The 18,983-nt window shown below is 41.0% G+C and overlaps 1 protein-coding gene across 3 annotated transcripts in view; it reads right to left on the bottom strand.

Annotated features, from left to right (window-relative positions):
- The window catches only part of AGPAT4 (1-acylglycerol-3-phosphate O-acyltransferase 4), a 75,065-nt gene that overhangs the window by 17,126 nt on the left and 38,956 nt on the right, over positions 1 to 18,983 (bottom strand). For all 3 annotated transcript variants that reach the window (XM_068676972.1, XM_068676973.1, XM_068676974.1), the window contains 3 exons: positions 15,463 to 15,632; positions 7,393 to 7,554; positions 5,159 to 5,312 (listed from right to left, as the gene is read on the bottom strand). In XM_068676972.1, coding sequence (XP_068533073.1) covers positions 5,159 to 5,312; positions 7,393 to 7,554; positions 15,463 to 15,632 — 486 coding nt within the window. The remainder of the gene's footprint in view (positions 1 to 5,158; positions 5,313 to 7,392; positions 7,555 to 15,462; positions 15,633 to 18,983) is intronic.

Raw genomic sequence — 18,983 nt, 5'->3', positions numbered from 1 at the left:
CTGAATGAGACAACTGAGTGGGGACTCAGTCCCCCTGCAGAAGATTGCCTAAATAAGGAGTCAGATAACCACCTACACAAGCAACAAACAATACATAGTTTAACTGAGAATGGGTAAACTTTGTCTGAGACCTATCCTACAGCCAGAAGGCTTAACCCAACCATGAATCAGGGTTTGAAACAACCTCCCCTTCGTGCCCACTCCTGGATAGCTGAGGCATTTGCTATAGTGCAAAGGCAGAGACAGAGTAACAGACCATCACCTGTGTGAGCTGGGCTACCGTTACGAAGACATGCAGCTGTGATGAATACAGCATCTAAGTTCCACACAACTAAACTGCAACCAAGCTTTCAGCCCGGAGAGAACACTGTCAGTTCAGGACTGCACAGTAAGAGTAAAAGCATTTGCAAGCAAAGGTTGTTCCTAGTTAGACAGCGTCAACAAACAGTTTCTACAGAAAAAAGTGCTCATTGTTTTAAAGCAGAAAAAGGGTTTCAGAAGTAACAGATTCTTTGAACAAGGAGCTAAATAAACATTTTTGATTGCTTCATAGTCCCAACATGTCTATGGCAGGGGCGCTGGAACTAGATGATGTTTAAGGTCCCTTATAACTGAAACCAATCTGTTATTCGAACGTATCTGTAAAGAAACTGTTTCTGATATGGTAGGAAATTACCAGAGAGCAATTAATTTTCATGGCACTGAAACTGATTGTGCCTCATGGTATGAATTCTAAAATCAATAGCAGCAACTGTAACAAAATTGACTAAAGCGCCTCACCCGCAGCTTGCTGTATTTCAGATTTTCTGCTCCAGAGTTTTGCAATAATGAACACTTCAGTGGATTGTTATTGTGAGAGGTTTTGGCCCCCAAAAGGAAGCATTCTATTACACAGAACAGATTTGGGTTTATTTTTCAAGTTTATCAGTGTGAGATTGTTATGGCTTGGTCACAACATTCAGCCCAGCAGAAATTCCCCCACAGAGTTTGTTACTGCAAAGCAGAATTCATAGCCTAGAACAGAACAGCCCAGATTTGGTGCTGCAAAGAAATCCTGAAAATAGAGGACAGAACTGTGTCACTGCACACAGACTGTATTCCTCACTAATAAGTCTATTTTTTTTCTACTACAGTTTGGATTTTAGCTCAAGCTCAAAACTACAAATCGTAAGTCAAAATCTGCTTCCAGCACATTACCTTCATTGTGCAATAAAAATGAGAATTTATTTTTTTGAATAAATTACCTACCTCCATTTTAAAGCTTCTTAGTGAATAAGGATTTTACTAATCCACTCTAATTTACTGATCCAATGTAATTGAGGGAAGACAAGAGCTTAATTTGGTCTGTACAAGGTAAATTTGTTAGCTTAGAATAATCCCAAACTATTAAAGAATAATAACAACATGAAAACCATAAAGGAAAGTATGATGTGGCCAGCACTTGTTATTTTTGTCTTTTAGGAGACACCTACATTTGAATTTTGAGATGACTTCGGTTCTTGTTCAGGCACATTAGAAAATTATTCTCTTGTTCTGAAAACACTTGTGCAGTGTTGATCAGGAACATCTTCTCTGCTGACAGGCCATACACAGAGATTTCCTTCACTCCAGCTAAACAAATCCCTTTCCAGTTTGTAACTGGTCTGTAGTTTGATGTTCAGTCTAGTTCTTTTTTGTATCATACTGAAATCTTTTGCTGGCAAAGCAGTGCCAAATCCAAGATAACAACGTATGCAGGAGTAAATAGTCCCCTATTATATTTGGGTATAAAGTAACTGAAGACCTAAGCTTTTCTATTCTGAAAATACAGTAAATGAACAATGGAGGATGTGTCAAAGAAAAAGGCTGCACAGGATGAAAATTTACCAGAAAGCTTCCACAGCCAAAGCAGCACTAGTACACTGCATGACATACTGACACTGGTTTTCATTAAACACGTATTTTGTATATATTATATATTTTAGGTATTTTTATGCATATACATGTACATACAATTATATACGTATTTGTGCTTAATTAGAACTTGACAGCTCATGATTTTCTCATCCAAAAGCTTAAGAGTCCAGAAACTTTACATTTTAAATCAAGACAAAAAAACCTTCATGGTATCTTCAAAACCTTCCAACTGTTCTCAGGCTAGTTTAGGCAATTCTTCAGAAGTTTTGCTTTAATTATGAAATAATAAATTTCTCAGAGAAAATATCTTAAAACATCTTTTTTTTTCATTAAAAAACAAGGATAATTCATTATTCTGAAGTCTTTGCAGAGTCTTAGAACAGATCACAAGTGAAAGAAGCATTTTTCCATTGAAATCACTATTTTCTGACAAAAACAAAACAAACAAACAAACAACTTACACACATAAATAAACTCTACCCTTTGCTTTTGGTTCCCTGTATAGAATTCTGACAAAGAACTACATACTTAAGAAATCAGGATTTGTCTTCTTAATCTCTAATTAATGCTTAAGAAGTCTCTGAATTACACATTTAAAGAGGTTTTTTTTGTTTGTTTGTTTGTTTTACTGTTATTTTTTAACTGGCCTCTCGAATTGAATTTCATCCATTATTTTGTGGGCACAGTGGACTATGCCTGCACAAACTTCCGACAAATCAACCTGCAAGCACCGAGTATGCCTCCATACAGCTTCCTACTAGCACACCATGATCTGAAGTGAAGACTCAAGAGATGCATGGGGAAGAGAAGTTGGAATTCACTGTACTGCCAGTATGACAGCCGTTCTGGCACAATCTTTTAACATTTCCTTGGCCAAAGATCATGTATCTGCTCAAAATTGCTAGCTTGCTCAGGTAGGATTAGGACCTCCACTAAACACTGAAGAAATCCAGGACTTAAGTTCAGCTCTTGAGAAAAAGAAAAGAAAAGAAAGCAAAACAAAAACCAACAACAAAAACAATCAAACCCCCATACACAGACATATTAACCTCCACAAAAACATCACTCTGGAATTTGTTCTTCTGTGTTCCCTCTAGGACAGCAATTTCCATGCATGCACAATTGGAAGAAGCTGACAACTTGGAATTATCTGCAATCCTTCAAGAGTTATATTTTTTAATATACGCCTTAACTAAATAAAAACAGCTGAAAGGCACTGTCTGATATACAAGCAGTCAACAGTAATAACAGTTAAATACAACTTTTACAATATTTATGACATTTGTTTGCACTGAGAGTAATGGATAGGTATTTTAGAAACAGATCTATGTTTTCATTTGCTTCCACGAGAAGCACAAGTAGCAAATTCTACACTACAACCTAACAGCACTTTATTAAGACAGCACACAACCTCTAGAAATGAAGTTCCTGGGTACTGTGTCTGTTATTACAGAACTGGTAGAGATGATCACCAATAAAAATATCAGAACGATTTTTAAAAATATTAGATGTATTCCTTTAAGAATCAGCATACCCACAGAACTCGCAATTCTCATCTGGGATCACCAGCTGCTTCCCTCAGAGGTCTCTTGACTGGGTTTAAGTTACACAGTTTCAGCAGCAACTACCTATGAAAAATTATGACTGTGCTTCTTGAACCCTCACAGTGAAATACTACCTTGTTATTAGCCTTACCCCGTTTGGTTTAACAAGTGACTGACTCTGGTTTGAGGTAGTAACAAACACTTCTCCTAAGTAGGTAATTTAGGGATCTAAGACTTTTTAGTTTCCTGAAAGTACACAAAATATTTAGGATCCTAAGAAGTGCTACTGTAGTTTATCGCATGAATGCCCACACCTTTTTTATAAATGGCACTTGAGATCCCTGGAATTGTTTCCTTTTGAAATACTTCCCCATAAATCAGCTCCTTGTCTGCAGTCACACCATGTTTTGTTTGTTTTACATTGAGTAGTGACAAGGAAAAAAACACCACTAAGATCACTTGTCCCTGGCTCCCAGCTCAGGGCATTGGAGGTCAGAGAGTTCTGACTCAGATCTTCTCTGTGCCTCAGGTCCATCGCCCCTCCTCCTCAGCAAAACATTCGCCCTCACTCAAAAGGGAAGGTTAAACTGTGCCCTTCAGGGAGCTGCTCTGGATGCTACACATAACTGCCGTCTTCTGCACATGTCAGAAGAGGTCCAAGCTATGCTGTCCATTTTGGGGGGTGGGAAATCATTGATGCCTGACAAGCTACAACACTGATATCATCTATCTGACTTGTGAGAAGATGCAAAGAGGAGACATGACAGACAGCAAGACAGCTGACTGCAAAGCTTTTTTTTACAGCAGCTACCCCAGATAAGCCAGATGAAAACATGTCTTCAAAGACAAAAAGGAGTTTTGACATTAACTTCAGTCATGCTAGAACATTTTCTTCTAAACCACTAACTACTTTGTCGTTCTTAGATATCAGCCTTCTAACAGCACATAAAGCCACCAAACCCCAAGTGTAACACTACAGCTACTTAGCACTGTCTTTCCTTTGTTCATGAAGTACAGAGCAGAAGACTTAGCTGGATTTTATTAGGCAAAGAAGATCACTTTAAAGGAATGGCCTAGAGTGCCATGCTCTTACTGATGGCTCTCTAGAGTTGGTAAATCTATTTCAGGTAACCAGCAGGAGGGTGAGCGGTACAGAACAACATTAACAAGGAAAAATTACTCATATTCTGTAATTAATTTATAAACTTCTCCTACATATATCTTCAGAAATGGTTTAGTGCCCTCTACTCTGCAAAGGCTACTAAGAAACTCTAGAGTGCATCTACAGAGAAATTTAAAGCAGAGTATTTTTTGATAAAAACATGTTATTTATATTTACCACAACTAAACATTTAAGACACGTTCTTAGATTCTCTTAAGTAATAAAGTGATGTACTGGCTTCACTGGGAACAGGATTTCTTAGTAGTATGGTAAATACTAAGAAAAAATATCCTTTGGGAAGAGGTAGGAAACCTGCAATTCGGGATCCCCCAAACAGTAACAGAAAAGGACGCAAACATATGAAATTAATCAAGCTGCCCATTAATTTGCTAGTCAAACTTAACTTTTAATTTTGACAGACCAGTAGAAGGAAGCTCAGAAAAAATTCCAGGGCTTTTCTGCTAGGACACACACTATGGGGAAAAGAAGAGCAAGGCAAAGTGACAGCAGTTACATGAAATAACCATTTAGCATTGCTCCTTGTGACTTTCCTTACCTACATTTCTCAAACACTGCACGGTGACAGCAAATCCTTTCGTTCGTGGCAGCAGGTGATATTTGAGCTTGGGCAGGCCTTTGGCTTCAGCCACCTGCATGCTAATTTGGTGCTTCTGTTCTGTGAACCTTGTACCCTCACAATGAATCAGGAACTAAAACAAGAGAGAATTTTGGTTAGAAAGCAGCTCAGGTTTTCTACATATGCCTGACCACAGTCCTCTCTAATTCCCATTAGTATGGCCCAAATGAACACTGCTAGCAAGGACAGGTATAGCCACATACACATGCTGGTAATTTAATTACCCTGGAACTATTAAAAAATAAAAAATATCAAACAAAAAACTCTCAATCGCCACCACCCATGCAACTTGCCCTCCTGTGGTTTGAAGTCTAGGCTTTGGGCTTTAACATCTGCTCTTCTACTGAAGTCTGAATGACTTGATTTCTCTGAATAAGTCACTCTATCTCTGAAGAAAAGACAGAAAACTCAAAAAACGTTCTCCTTATTGCAAACCTCTTACTGATGCCGAGGTGCTCCAGTATCTAAAAGTGTCTGAACTGAACACATTTCTAGGAAATGCGTGGTTGGCTCACCTGCTTTCACTATAACATGAGAACCACAAGCAACAGCAGACTGTAACGCTGATGCCAAAGACTGAGCTGGTAACAAATGTAGGGCAGCAGATGCAGGACAAGAGTAGGTCTCAGTCCCTTATGAGCTACACAGCACAACTGCTCTGACATGAACAATTACAAATTTGCCAGTGGCAGGCAGCGGAGAGCACAGATCTTTGGAGATTTATCACTTGCTCAGCTGCTTTCTGCTAGACCTGAATGCAAACTATCACATCAGAGAGCAGTACCAAATAACATCAGCTAAGTCTCAATAACCCTCAACAAGAATTTAGCCCACAAAGACAGAGAACCTAAAGAAAACTGTACAAGTAGCCAGCTTCAGATCCAGCCCGTCTCAGAGCATTTTTACTCATATACCAGGAGCATAGTGTTAAACAGTCAGATGAAACATACAGAAACTGGTAAGAAAATCCTCCTAAACCAGCTAGCGTGCTCTGACTTTATAACTACTGCTGTACCTTTTGAAATTATGTCAACAAATGAGTGCAGATTAAAACAACACACTGGAATAAATCCAGCTGTACACCTGCAACTGGATCTCTCAATATATGTATAGTTCCTCTGCAGTAATTCTCCACAGCAGTAAATAAAGAATGGTGGTAATTTGTGGTTACCAATTGGCACTGAACTGCCTATGTTCACAAAAAGGAATTCAACATTTTGTAAGAGTCACAGAGCACAGGCAAATCCCTGTGAGAAAGTGGGATTAGAAACTAAGAATACTCATCTGCTGACAGCCTCCTGCCTAGAAATCATTTAAACAGTAACCAAAGAGAGCTTAGTTTTAATTGCTTAGGCCTCACTGAAATCAACAATCAACAATAACCAAGTTCTGTTTCAGAGAAGGAGAGATATAGCATGTACACCTACACTAGGAAACCACCTCTTAAGCAAACAGTTCTGTAGGCCCTTGTGAGGCTGCTTAAAGTAGCATTTCCCTCTCACCATCAGAACTAGGATTCTTCTGATTACTGAGGAAGGAAAAGATTCAAAGGCTTTCCATTTTCAGACTAGGACAGACTCAACACTTTAAAAAAAATAGTGGTGCAAAAAATAACACGTTCTTGTTACTGAAAGGTGACACCACTCCTCTCTGACATAGCCAATGACCCACATGGGCCACTTCTCTGACCAGACACTGCTCTGCAGCTTTCACTTCTACAGGGCCATGTCTGACCTAGCACCTTCACAGGAATGGCAAAATCACAGGGAAATGCAAGGAGAAGAAAACAGCTGATGTGTTTCAAAACAATATTGTCACATGGATCTGTTACACCATCGTGAACACCTGCATCTACCCCTCTACAGCTCCTACATTTAGAGGACTGCAACGATTACTGAGTTAATTGCAGTGTAGGAATTTCTGAGGTAACATCCACAGAGCTCCATACTATAGAGTTAGGAAACAGACAATGCAGACATTACATAGGAAATTCCAGAGAGAATTCAGCTCTCAGATAATATTCCCCTGATGCTGCCAGGAGGTTCATGAATCAAAGTGCTCAGGAGCAACCTGGTGACTATCACGTCTTGCGTACGCCTTCATCCCCCCAAGCACTACAACACCTCCCACAACACTCATTAGTCATCACTCACCCAAAAGTTTTCAGGGTAGTCCCGGAGGTTCAGCAACTTCTGCATGACTGTTTTCCGATCCTCCTCCCACTTACGCTTGCAGAAGACTATCTCTAGGAAATACCACATCCAGCCAATGATAGGCATGTAGGAGAGCTCCTTCTTCGCCAGCACTTTGGAACTCTGCAAGACGGAGTGAAAGGAAATAAGACAGAATCGCACCACTTACTGGGTTTTGTGCAGACATGACACATGCCAAGTTAGACATTTACATCCTGATTCATTTACTGACCTGTCCCAGTTTTAAAACCAGTACAAAAGCAAAACAAAGAAGTTATCCTTGCATGACACAATAGTCAAATCTGATACCGGTATCTGCATGACAGAAGACTTTTGGTGTGAAATATATTTGTGTATGTATGTATGTATGCCAATCCTGCCCAAACCCTGAAACCCAAAACACTAGCCAAATTCCTTCAAATGCAGAGGAATCCATGCAAAAGACTCAAACCACATAAAATTAAATTCTTAACCAGACCCTGTGCAGTGCAGTCTGCCTGTTCCCAAAGCCAGGACACCTCATCATGACAAGAAAACCATTCAGAATGAGAAACAGATTCACAGAGCCTTTGCTGCATAACAGCATATTGATGCATGCACCTGTTTCACACACACTTTACCAATGGAGGAAATCTTAAACAACACTAGAAATAACAGCAGCAATAAAAATACTTTGTTTCTGTTCAGACTTGTTTATGGAAGGGCAAAAATACACTAGTGAGCTTCTCTTCAGAGCATCCTTCTGGAATAAACTAAGTACTGAATCTGTCTCACAGGTGTGAAAGATGCTGAATTGATTTGTCCAGACTCTCCATAAGAAGTCTACGGCTTTTCAAGCATTTAACTTGTTTCAAATCTCAAATCTAACTCCAGAAGGCCACCGTGCCTTGGTAAGCTGTCTTTCACTTTGCTATTTAGTGAATAAAATGGTACGCCTGCATGTGCATACACAAAAATCATTTCAGCATTCCTGAAAGATGGTGACATTTTCCTAGAGGATAGATGGAGCAATTACAGTCCAGTTTCCATCCCTGGTATCATTATAAGCTGTTCCATGCCAGTGCTCCACAGATGGGTTCCAGGACACTGCATCTGACCAGAAGAAATTATTTACTGATAGAAATTATCAGCAGCAGATATTATTTCCTTTTATTTTTTGGTTGCTGTTGTTCATTTGGTTACTAGGAGAAGAGGTTGACCTAGTTCTTTATCTCAGCTCGATTCTCTCATCTGCTTTCTTTCCTTGAGAAGGAAAATACCTTAAATAATTAAACTATCTAAAAGCTCATAAGAGTGGAAGGCAAGTGCACATAAATAGCTTCACAAGTGGCTGTTATACAGAAGCAGAGCAGAAAAAGACACAAGACAGTTCCATTTCTAAGAATGCAGGAATTACCACTGTCAAACAACTTACCACTTTGCAATGAAGTGCACTCTCTCAACCATTTGGAGAACTTCAGCGATGGCCCTAAGCCGGGACCCCAGGCCCTGCTGTCCCTCAGGGAGCAGCTGAGGCACTCTTTTTGCCATTTCAGTTTCTCCTGGACGTGAATCCCTACTGCATGGCAGCAGCACCAAGCCCAGCCTCCTCTTCCAGCTCCCCAGATTTTCCCTTTTCTCTGTTCCTCTTGATACAAGTTATTTTTGTATTTTCCAAATAAATCTAAGCTCTAAATTCTGGCATATACTTTTAAAAGAAGTTTCCAGGGAGCACTTTTTGTTATAGGCCATGTACAACTTCATTCGAAATGCACACACCAGTCCAGAAGCTCTTTCATTCCTCTCTCCCGTGCAAGGCTGAGGGAGACACCCGGGCCTATGATTTGCCACCCCCCCCCCCAAAAAAAAAACAAACAGCAGATGTAGCATCTCCAGCTGGTGGAGGAAGGCCAGAACCTTAGGGAACTGCAACCCTCACCTCAGTCCCAAGCAGGCCGGCCTTTCACCTGCAGCCCCAGCTGGAAGGAATCATAGTGGAAGCCACCAATTCTTCAGGAAAACAGTAGCATTGTCACAGCTCAGTCCCAACATCCCACCCCAAAATAAAACAAAACCACCATGCTCTTAAAGTTTCTTTACAGTAGGTGTTCAGTATCATAAGGCATGCCCTAAACGAGCAGCAGCACGCTCTGCATAGGACGCACAAGGCCTCCAGAACAGTGTCAGAGAAGACAAGCTCATCTAACAGTCCTACCTCTAGACTTTAAAACATGCAAATCCTAGCCAAAAAACAAGCTGAAGTAAATACTTCACCATCACCTTTGCATATTTTAAAAAGTGTATGAGTTAAATATGAGGCAGGAGAAATGTAACCAACACTGTTTTCTTTCTCTGGTGAAGGACAGACAGGCCTGACTTGAGCTACGGTGTTGCTGGGCGCAGGTATGACCACAAAAGCAGAGCTGATGTTTGTGTTCTCCCCCAGGGCACACGCCTATTCATTTTGAAATTTAAAGATGCTTGTCAGACACGTGAGTGCACGTCTCCTTAGATGAACATAAAAAGAAACCAAATTACCTTAGGCTGTATTTTGCACACCCCACCTACTGTCGCAGAAGAAGGCAGGCTGATGACACAGAGCTAATGGGAGGAAGGAAACTCTCCCGTCACTGCACGGGTACGACTCCTCATGTGGGAGGAATACATCAGGCCCCTCAGAAGCTACCGCCTCGCTACAATAACTAGAGCTGCAATCTGTTCGGCTTCAGCTGTCTACACGTGCACAGCTCCTGCCTGAGAAGGCAGGAAGGGAAGAACACAGCTGTAGTTCGCTTCTGCCACTGATTTTTCCTTTACTGGAGAGCTTTGGAAAATACATGACAGTCACCTCTAGTCCTTAAATTCAGCTTGCTCAACAGAATGAATTGAGTACATCATTGCTTTTTTACGAAATGTACACTGCCTTCCTGAAGGAAGTTAAACATTTTCAATGCTCAGAATTGTGTAATTCCAACAGACATCTTACGAAATCATTGCTGGATGGGAATGGCTTATCTACACTAAGAGCATTTTAATCCAGGTTAATTTCTTTTGACTACATTTGTTCAGATGGGAATACCCATGAAATTTTCCTTGTGTGAATGATTGTACTAACATTGCATAAAAAATAAATGTAAAAAACTCAGACGTGTCCCCATAGCTTTGCTGTCACAGAAAGAAAATCCTGATTTTTGTCTTCAGCCTCAATTATTCAGCGCCTCTTAATCACAGAATGAACAAACTGCACAAAATCAACCTGTAAGCTGAAGATGTCTACCAAAATTTGTTCCTGTTTCAAAACAAATTTATTGCAGCTGCAAACCATTAGCAGCAGCAATTTATCTCAGAAATTACTAGCTCTACGGGCTGCCCTCGACACTGACATACTTTTGGTAATCCTGTTTGCTCTCTTTCACACCCTTTCATATTGTAGTCTCAGGGACATCGAGATGAAAAGACACATTTCTTTAGTGCCTCAAAGCCATGATTCCGTAAATGTAACTAGGCTCCTAATTTTTAATGCTTCAATTTGAGGAAAAAAATATAAAAAAAAACACGGTTCCATGTTGGAAAAGTAACACAGCAATATTTTAGTGGATGTAACACCCAAGCATATGTTAAGATGCTGTATTAAATACAAGTAATAACGTGTTTTTATCTGCCTACACGAACAATCATATAACTCCTATTAATATACTGAAATATACAAATGAATGAGCACTGGGAAGTAATCAGGATTCACATACCTATCAGTCCCAAGCAGTAATCTAGCAGAAGACTCTTCTCACACCTTTTTTTTTTTTTTTTTAAGGCAATGTTCAGTTCTTCTTACAGAAAGCTTCAATATAAATAACTTTTTATTTATTTATTTATTTTCTGGCATATGGAACAGATAATTAGGGTTTAAAATGATTACATATGCTTAGCATTACCTGTGTTCACTGGAAAATGAACAGATGAACCAGTAGATTTAGCTTTAAAGAGGAGGCAATTTTTGCTCATATAAATATCTTCATCTCAGGAAAAGGGTTACTAAACTGATTAAAAAGCTATTTTAGCACTGCTTCGTTATATCAAGCACTGAACCAGAAGGGTAACAGTGAGTCCCGGCAGGGAGTGTACTAGCGTGCTTTTGATTCAAGTCCTGAACAACATCTCGTTCCTCAGAAAATGCCTGTTTCTTGACTGAAAGTTCCTGTTTCCTGTAGGCCTGTTTTCAAAGGGCTGCTTGGCACATACCTTGACAAACTTACTGTTACTGATGCGTTTAAATGCCAATACAGGACCTAGGTCAAATATCACAGGCAAGAAAACTGAAGGGTGCAGCACAGCACAGGGACCTGTCAACACAAGGAAGCAAAGCCCAGGCTCACCAGAGTTGGCCCCAGCTATTTCGCCAGCACAGCATGGAAAAGCAGAGCACCCTCAACATCTAATTTCCAGCAACCACCAAAAATCTTCTATGGTTTGGTGCCACAAACATGCACCAGCAGCTTCAGCTACATGGAGCCCAACTGCAACTGGCAAGACAATCTATGCCTAGAATAGCTCACAAGAGAGAAAGAGAGCACAGAATTGCTTCTTGATGGGGTTTTCTCCTTTTCCTCTGTAAATGAATAGATCTCTGGCTCTCACTCAGCACTGTCGAGCTGGTACCTTTTAGCATTTTGAATGGCTGCTCCACAAGTATCATAAAAAATCATATCCAAAAGTATGATAAAAATGTAAAATAAATGTCAGAAATGGCAGATTTTTTTTTACCTACTCCTTCAAAACTCAAAAAAAACAAACAAACAAACAACAAAACAACCAAGCACAGCACCACCAAACCCTAGAATTAGTGGCTTCGTTTAACAGAAGTTCAAGGTGTAAAACAGTTTGGGCACACACTTACAGTGTCTTTAACAGCATGGCCATCATCTGCCATGGCTGTAGGGTACTGCTGGATATCACAACAAAGCCATTCTGTCCACCTTCTGCTGCTAAACGCAATCAGTTCCACTCCTTCAGCCATGAATTGTCTTCATCTTCTCTCTTCACCCTCCCCAGTCATCTTTCCTTTCGTTCATAGAAGCAGGTATGGCACGACAGAGAGAAGTGCCTGAAACACGCTAATACCGATGAGACAAGCACCAGAACAGATGCAGAAGATAGGATGGCATGGGCAAAATTTCCCTTTCAAGAGCAGTGAGTACATGATTAGCGTAGTGAGATGTTGATAAATGCCTAAAAAGTTTGCATAGACACTTTGCAGCGTAAAACTAAACCACATTAAATATAAAATGCCATTAGCTCACAAATTCCCCGAGCCACAAATTGCTGGGGGCTTGGACAGCCCTTCAAAATTTCTTTGTATGCTTGCCTTGTTCTTGCAACTCTCTCTCAAACATTTGCTTCTGGCCTCTGTTCAAGACAGGGCAAGATGAGCCTTCAGCATAATGGCTTTTACATTCGTAATTGTGCTGCCACACTAAATCCTGCAGTATTGCACAATACAATTGCACAAGAAGCTGGTGTAAGACAGCACAAAGTCACACCAAGCTATACCCTGCACCGCCAGGCATCCATCCACTCCTGTGCTGCACCAAACCAAGCACCAGTATGCCAATACAGTAAATCCTGTAAGGAAACAAATCTAGGATGACAGCTGGTGAAGGGGGTGTGGTTTTTTTTTGGTTGTTTATTTTGATGGCTTATGATGAACCTTGACTGGTTACCCCAACAGGGGAATAAACTGCTTTCCTGTGTTAAGACATCTACGCAAGTAAGAGCACATGGGAACCATTTCCTCCTGGAACAGTTTCTGGAAAGTAAAACCACAGTACATTAATCAAGACCGAAATAGTTTTAAGAAGTAATTACAAAAAGATATATCAGTTCCTAAACGATCCCTAAGATTAGCAAAGATACAAACTGAGTAGTAACTCAGCATCCAAAGACAGCAGTGTTTTCAGTTAGCGCAGCAGAGTAATTGTGCAATAGTTAATGTTTTATGCAGTGGCCTTCTTATGTGTAGGGAACAATACACAAAATTAAAACATAATCTCGATTAACTTGGAAAAACTATTAAAAAATAATTAAAGCTAATGAAATTCAATCCAACCACACAACACCAACGTAAAACAAGAGATTTCTGACCCTGTGGGCCCCTGTTAGTTTGTACAGAAACAGCCCTTTAATTTTCCACAGTGCTGCTTTCTGAAGAAGCTCCTGACCTTCTACAGTACAGCTTTATCTCGAGAACTGTCATCGTTAGGCCTACAAAATTAGACAGACTATACTAAAGAAGCACTGTATAATGAGCATATAGAAAGAAGAATGCTTTTGGCACATATATCTGTCTGCCACAAACACATTTCCCTACATCTATTGCTGTCTTTGATGATATTTTCCAGCTCTGTACTTGAGGCCTAGACATGACAGTAAACTTGTTCCACAGTAATGAGGAGCCAACAGCCATTTCATTGATATGCAGGACCTGCAGTCCTTTGGTTTATTTCCCTCCAGTTTTCAGGTTGTTTTGTTTTTGTTGTAATTGTTCATTTTTGTTGGTGGTGGTGCTTTTTTTTTTTTTCATCTTTGTGGAATTTGTTTGTTTTAAAGCAGATGTTCATGACTCGAATTTGAAAGGCGTTCAAGTAGTGCCTGAATATCCAGCAAATGCAAAGAGCCAAAAGGAAGGCCACAAGGAGTCATAGGTTCACACAAACTAAATTCAGGACTTTTGACAGCATTCAGTAGCAAGGTTAGAAGAGGATACTATAGAAGACTGCCAAAATGAGGTATTAGTCTGTTTTCTTTGGAGGGTGAAACTGTTTCCTTAGTCTCTTGTCAGCAGAAAATATCATCAGAATCACAGAACTAAACCAAACCAGCTTAGGAGAGGTGCTAGAATCATCTCCATGAACTAACAGGGGACACAAGAAAAATTAAAAACAAATGCACACATACTCCTAGCTTAACGCAATAGTACATTCAATTGTGGATAACCCATTCTCCCACCCTTTACTAGTTAACACTTGGTTAGTGCTTTCACTTCAGATGGCAGCCCTTTTGTTCTGAGAGACAACATTAACTACATCATTCAAGCTCTAGCTATGGTTTTGGTGGATTTGGAAGACAGCTCTAGAGAAGGCAAACAAATTCTGCAATTTATTGGCAAAGTATCATGGAGTAGCTCATCCTTCTGCAGCACAATCAACCAAATAGTTACGCAGCAAGCACGCTGAAAGAAACAACTGTAAAACCTCTACAGGCTAAAAATACCTCTTTCATCAGCTGTAACTGCAATACTTTTAACATTTCTATGAATGCCCAAACAACCCTAACCCAGTATTCCATGTAATTCCACTGCACTGACTTAGGTTCATGTCTCTAAGTCCTGACGACAATTGCATGAAATTTGAACAGAGATCTTTTAACTTAATGTCCCAGTTTTGGCTGGGATAGAGTTAATTTTCTTCACTGTAGCTGGTATGTTGCTCTGTTTTGGATTTAGGACTTGCTGCAGAGCCCTGCTCACACAGAGCTCAGGACTCTTCTGCTCCTGGCACTGCCCTGCCAGTGAGGGAGCTGGGGGTGCACCAGGAACTGGGAGGGGGACACGGCCAGGACAGCTGTCCAGAGGGATGTCCCACAACATGGGGCACTGTGCTCAGCAGTAACAGCTTGAGGAAAGAAAAAGGGTGGAAGCATGTTCAGAGCAATGGTGTTTGTCTTCCCAAGTAACTGTTACCCATGATGAGCCCCGCTTTGCTGGCAACAGCTGAACGCCTGCCTGCTGATGGGAAGTAGTGAATGAATTCCTTCTTTTGCTTTACCTTTGGCACTGAGTAAAGTGCCTTTTCTCAACCTACGTGCTCTTGCACTTTTACTTTACTTTCACCTTTCTTTGTTCTTACATTGTGTGAGGAGCAAACAAACAGCTGTGTGGTGCTTAGCTGCCTGCTGGGGTTAAACCACAACACTCTCAAAAACACAAAGAATTTATCTGTGTGTGTTTTTTTCCCCACACCCAAGAGGAAGCTTTTTTTAATGCTAATCAAAACTCACCCCAAGGACTCCAAATCTTTCACAGAAGTTCCAACCACAGAGAAAGTCAATTTCGAAGTTGTGATTAAGAATTACAATGGCATTCTCCTTCCCATACTTGCGGTAACTCTCTGGATCAGTGTAGAGGGTGCAGTCTGTGCCCGACCACCATTCCAATAACATCACCATCTCTAAAATAAAGAACAAGACATAAATGAATGCACAGAGCATATGCAAAGCCACAAATTATTAATGCGTTGAAAAGTATCGGTTGCCTCAACACTACAGGGCAAAAAAAAGGGTAAGGCAGCGGAGGCAGAGGGGAGAAAGGGAGATAAGGCGATGGCATGGGAGGAGGGAGTAGAAATGTTTTATAGCAATACTGAGGGGTTTTACTTATTTGAGAATTACAAATTTAATGTTAAAAATGTATTATCAAGATACACGTAAAATTAGCATTTGTGGTTTACAATACAACAACATCACATGAAGCATGAAACAAACTTATAGGAAAAACAAAGAGGCCTATTTGCACTATGCACTGCTCCTCACACTCCTTCCTAGGAGTTCTGCCAGCTGGAAACCCCTGGAAGCACTGACAACACATTGGACCTCACGCCACATCAGCATCACTTGGCTCCTGGCTGGCTAGGCTCCAACTGCTGTGCTCTCAGGACGTCCTATATGCAATATGGGCGACAGCACAGCCAGTGACTGCATTTTGTACTCAGTCCGACCACTCGGGCCAGTAACTTCTAACAGCTGCGACTGTCCAGTACAAGAATCTCTCACGTACACATTTCTCTTGATTTTATGCTATGCTGTCATTGCCCCACAATGGAATGGAGACTGAACTACATCAGATAGTAAAATTCTTGATTTTTCTGTTGAGACTTACATTACTATTCACTACAGTGCTTTACCAAGCAAATAATCAAACAAACAAAAAAGTGCCATCTAAAAACACGAGTTAAGTGGCAGACAGTTACAAAAGCAGCAATTGTGAGTCAATTAAATGAAAGGCATAAAGAGAGGAACCTCCAAAAACTGCACAATTACAGACCAGAAAGCAGCTTGGACAAGACATCTGGAAGCAGGTCTGCTGCACGTACACCTTATGCATCATCCTTTTAACTTGTCAGGAGTAGCAGTTGCGTGTCCTGCTACAACAGATGCATTTTACATTTGCCAGGAGTGTATCAATCATTCAGAGCAGAGCCAACAGCTCGGACTGGATGAGGAACTGCCATCCCCAGGCTAAAGATAAGGGGGGTGGCTGGCAAAGTGTGCAGAGCCAAGAGGAGCTATTAATAGCAAGTACATCTGCACATCCTTTAGTTGATGAAATGATTAAGCAAGGGAGGGATGGGGGCAGGAAGAGGGGGCAACAGGGAAATCCCTGTTAAGTACTCCTAAAACGTTCTGGATTGGCATTCAGATCTGTTTCCAGATTTTAATTCTAATAAACAAACACCAGGAGTTGTAGGGCTGTGAGGGCTCTTCAAAACAGAGCCGTACTTACAAGATGGAGGGCGGTTCCTCAGCAGCCTCCTGGTGACCATCATACAGTTTTTACCTTCCCATTGGCTTATCCCATTATCAAGCACAGGCAAGAATTAAGTCCCGTATTTATTTTGCTCGTAACTATAAGCCTGACCACAAGACTTGTGAAATCAGCCTTTACGCAGTAATGTTCCTCTGGTTTGGGGCAAGGAAAGTTGGAGTGACACAGTAAAACCAAGAAGCTTGGAGAGCTTTATCTCCAAGGAAATGGGAAAAAAACATCTAAAGGCAATGCCTCTCCTTGAGGAACCCCCTGGGAAGACCTAAGGTGATCACAGGACAAATGAGAGGAGTCTGTCACGATGAAGAAGAGAAGGTGGTAAGGGACACGTTTCCTGACAAAGCTTCCTGACAAAGCTACCACGAAACTTCTGCACTGAAGCAAAGCTCCACTGCAAGGGGCTGTTCTCTGCTCAGAGAAAAGCACCCCCTTCTCAGGGCACATGTCTCTGCAGGAAGGATGAGCCACGTGAGATGCTTTCCTGACCTCAGGTAAACCCCAGAGCTCCACACATCCTCATGCACCTCAGGGAAGATCACAACCAAGCTGGCCCTTGAAACACATCTGAAACCCTTTCAGTTTAGGTCCTCCACTGGCCTCAACTAGGAGATGAAAACAGAGAACAGGCAGGAACAAGTCTTCTACTTTTTCAGTCATCATTAGCTCAGCTAATTGCCTGAAGCTTTTGATGACATCGTGCTGTACGCTGGAGAACACACATTAGTGACATGAATGAATTTCTTCTAACAGTGTTACAGCCAGGCTAATAAACAATCTCTATTCAAATAACATTACTTTAATATGATAAAAACACATTTAAGGTGCAGATAAATGACTGACTTGTCAGTCCTTCTGTTTACTCCTAATCAAAGCAGATAACTACTACGGTGGCAGGCGCACCCATTACTCAATGCCTGCTATTACGCATCAAAGCAACGCTCAGAGACCCAAGCTGCCACGTGTTAGAAGGATATTGCTGGTTGGAAACGGATTTCCCAATGACAGCCAAAGATGCTCACATCCCAGCGAGAGAGAGATGTAGAGATAGGGAAGTGAGGAAGCAGATACATGGCTAAGCTCCAAGACTTGCTCTACGAAGAACTGCCTTGTGACAAACATACACAACATCTTTCCAAGAGCATAGCTTTCGCTCCCCAAAGCACAGCAAAATTGAACAATAACAACCCACCAATTCGCAAACCTTTACAGAACCTACAATCACATCCCAGGGCAGAACACAACCACAGAAAAAGAAGTTTGAGACAGGTTTCTGCTTGTCTTTTGCTTAGCTAGGAGCCCTAGCTGTGACAGAAAGAATGACTGTCAGACAGGAGTTTCTCTCTTTTGATCTTGACTGCCATTAAGCCTCTTGCCTGAAATAAACATGTACCGATGATGACTGTGAGGTCCTCGTGAAGAAAAAGCCAACTTTACCTGAGAACAAAAAAAAAAACAAAAAAAAAAAAACAAAAAAACAACTTCAAAGTCATCTCCCTTGAAGTGCTTTGTCTTTTCCTAAAAATTCGAACAAAATGAATAATACATCAGGAATTTCACTACACGGGTATGCCACATACACAGAGCTCTTCGTATTTTCAGTCTCCAATATATTCCAAAGAAGCACAGACACAAAGATTTCTGCACATACTTGGATCCTGCACGAGCAGGATTTCTGTCTGAACAAACCCTGCAGAAGCCTGTCCCTGCTCCTCACCCCACATGCCCATTTGTTGCTGGCGTGCTCCTGAAGTCACTGCAGGAACACAAAGCGGGCACTGAATGCTTCTGTATTAAATACAGTGAATACGACCCACCAGCCTTTCAGTTTTAAATACTTTGCTTTTTAAATGCTTTTTTAAATGCTTTGCTTTCCCTTATCTTTCCCGTCTTTCTTTTCCCTTCTTCCCAGCCTCCCTTCTCCCTGCGGCTCTCAAGCAATGACCAGCAATGGCAGTTTGCACTGCTCTTGCATCACGCC

Source organism: Anas acuta, chromosome 3 (assembly GCF_963932015.1).
Source record: "Anas acuta chromosome 3, bAnaAcu1.1, whole genome shotgun sequence".
Classification (NCBI taxonomy): Eukaryota; Metazoa; Chordata; class Aves; order Anseriformes; family Anatidae; genus Anas; species Anas acuta.
This window is presented reverse-complemented; position numbering and strand designations above follow the sequence as displayed.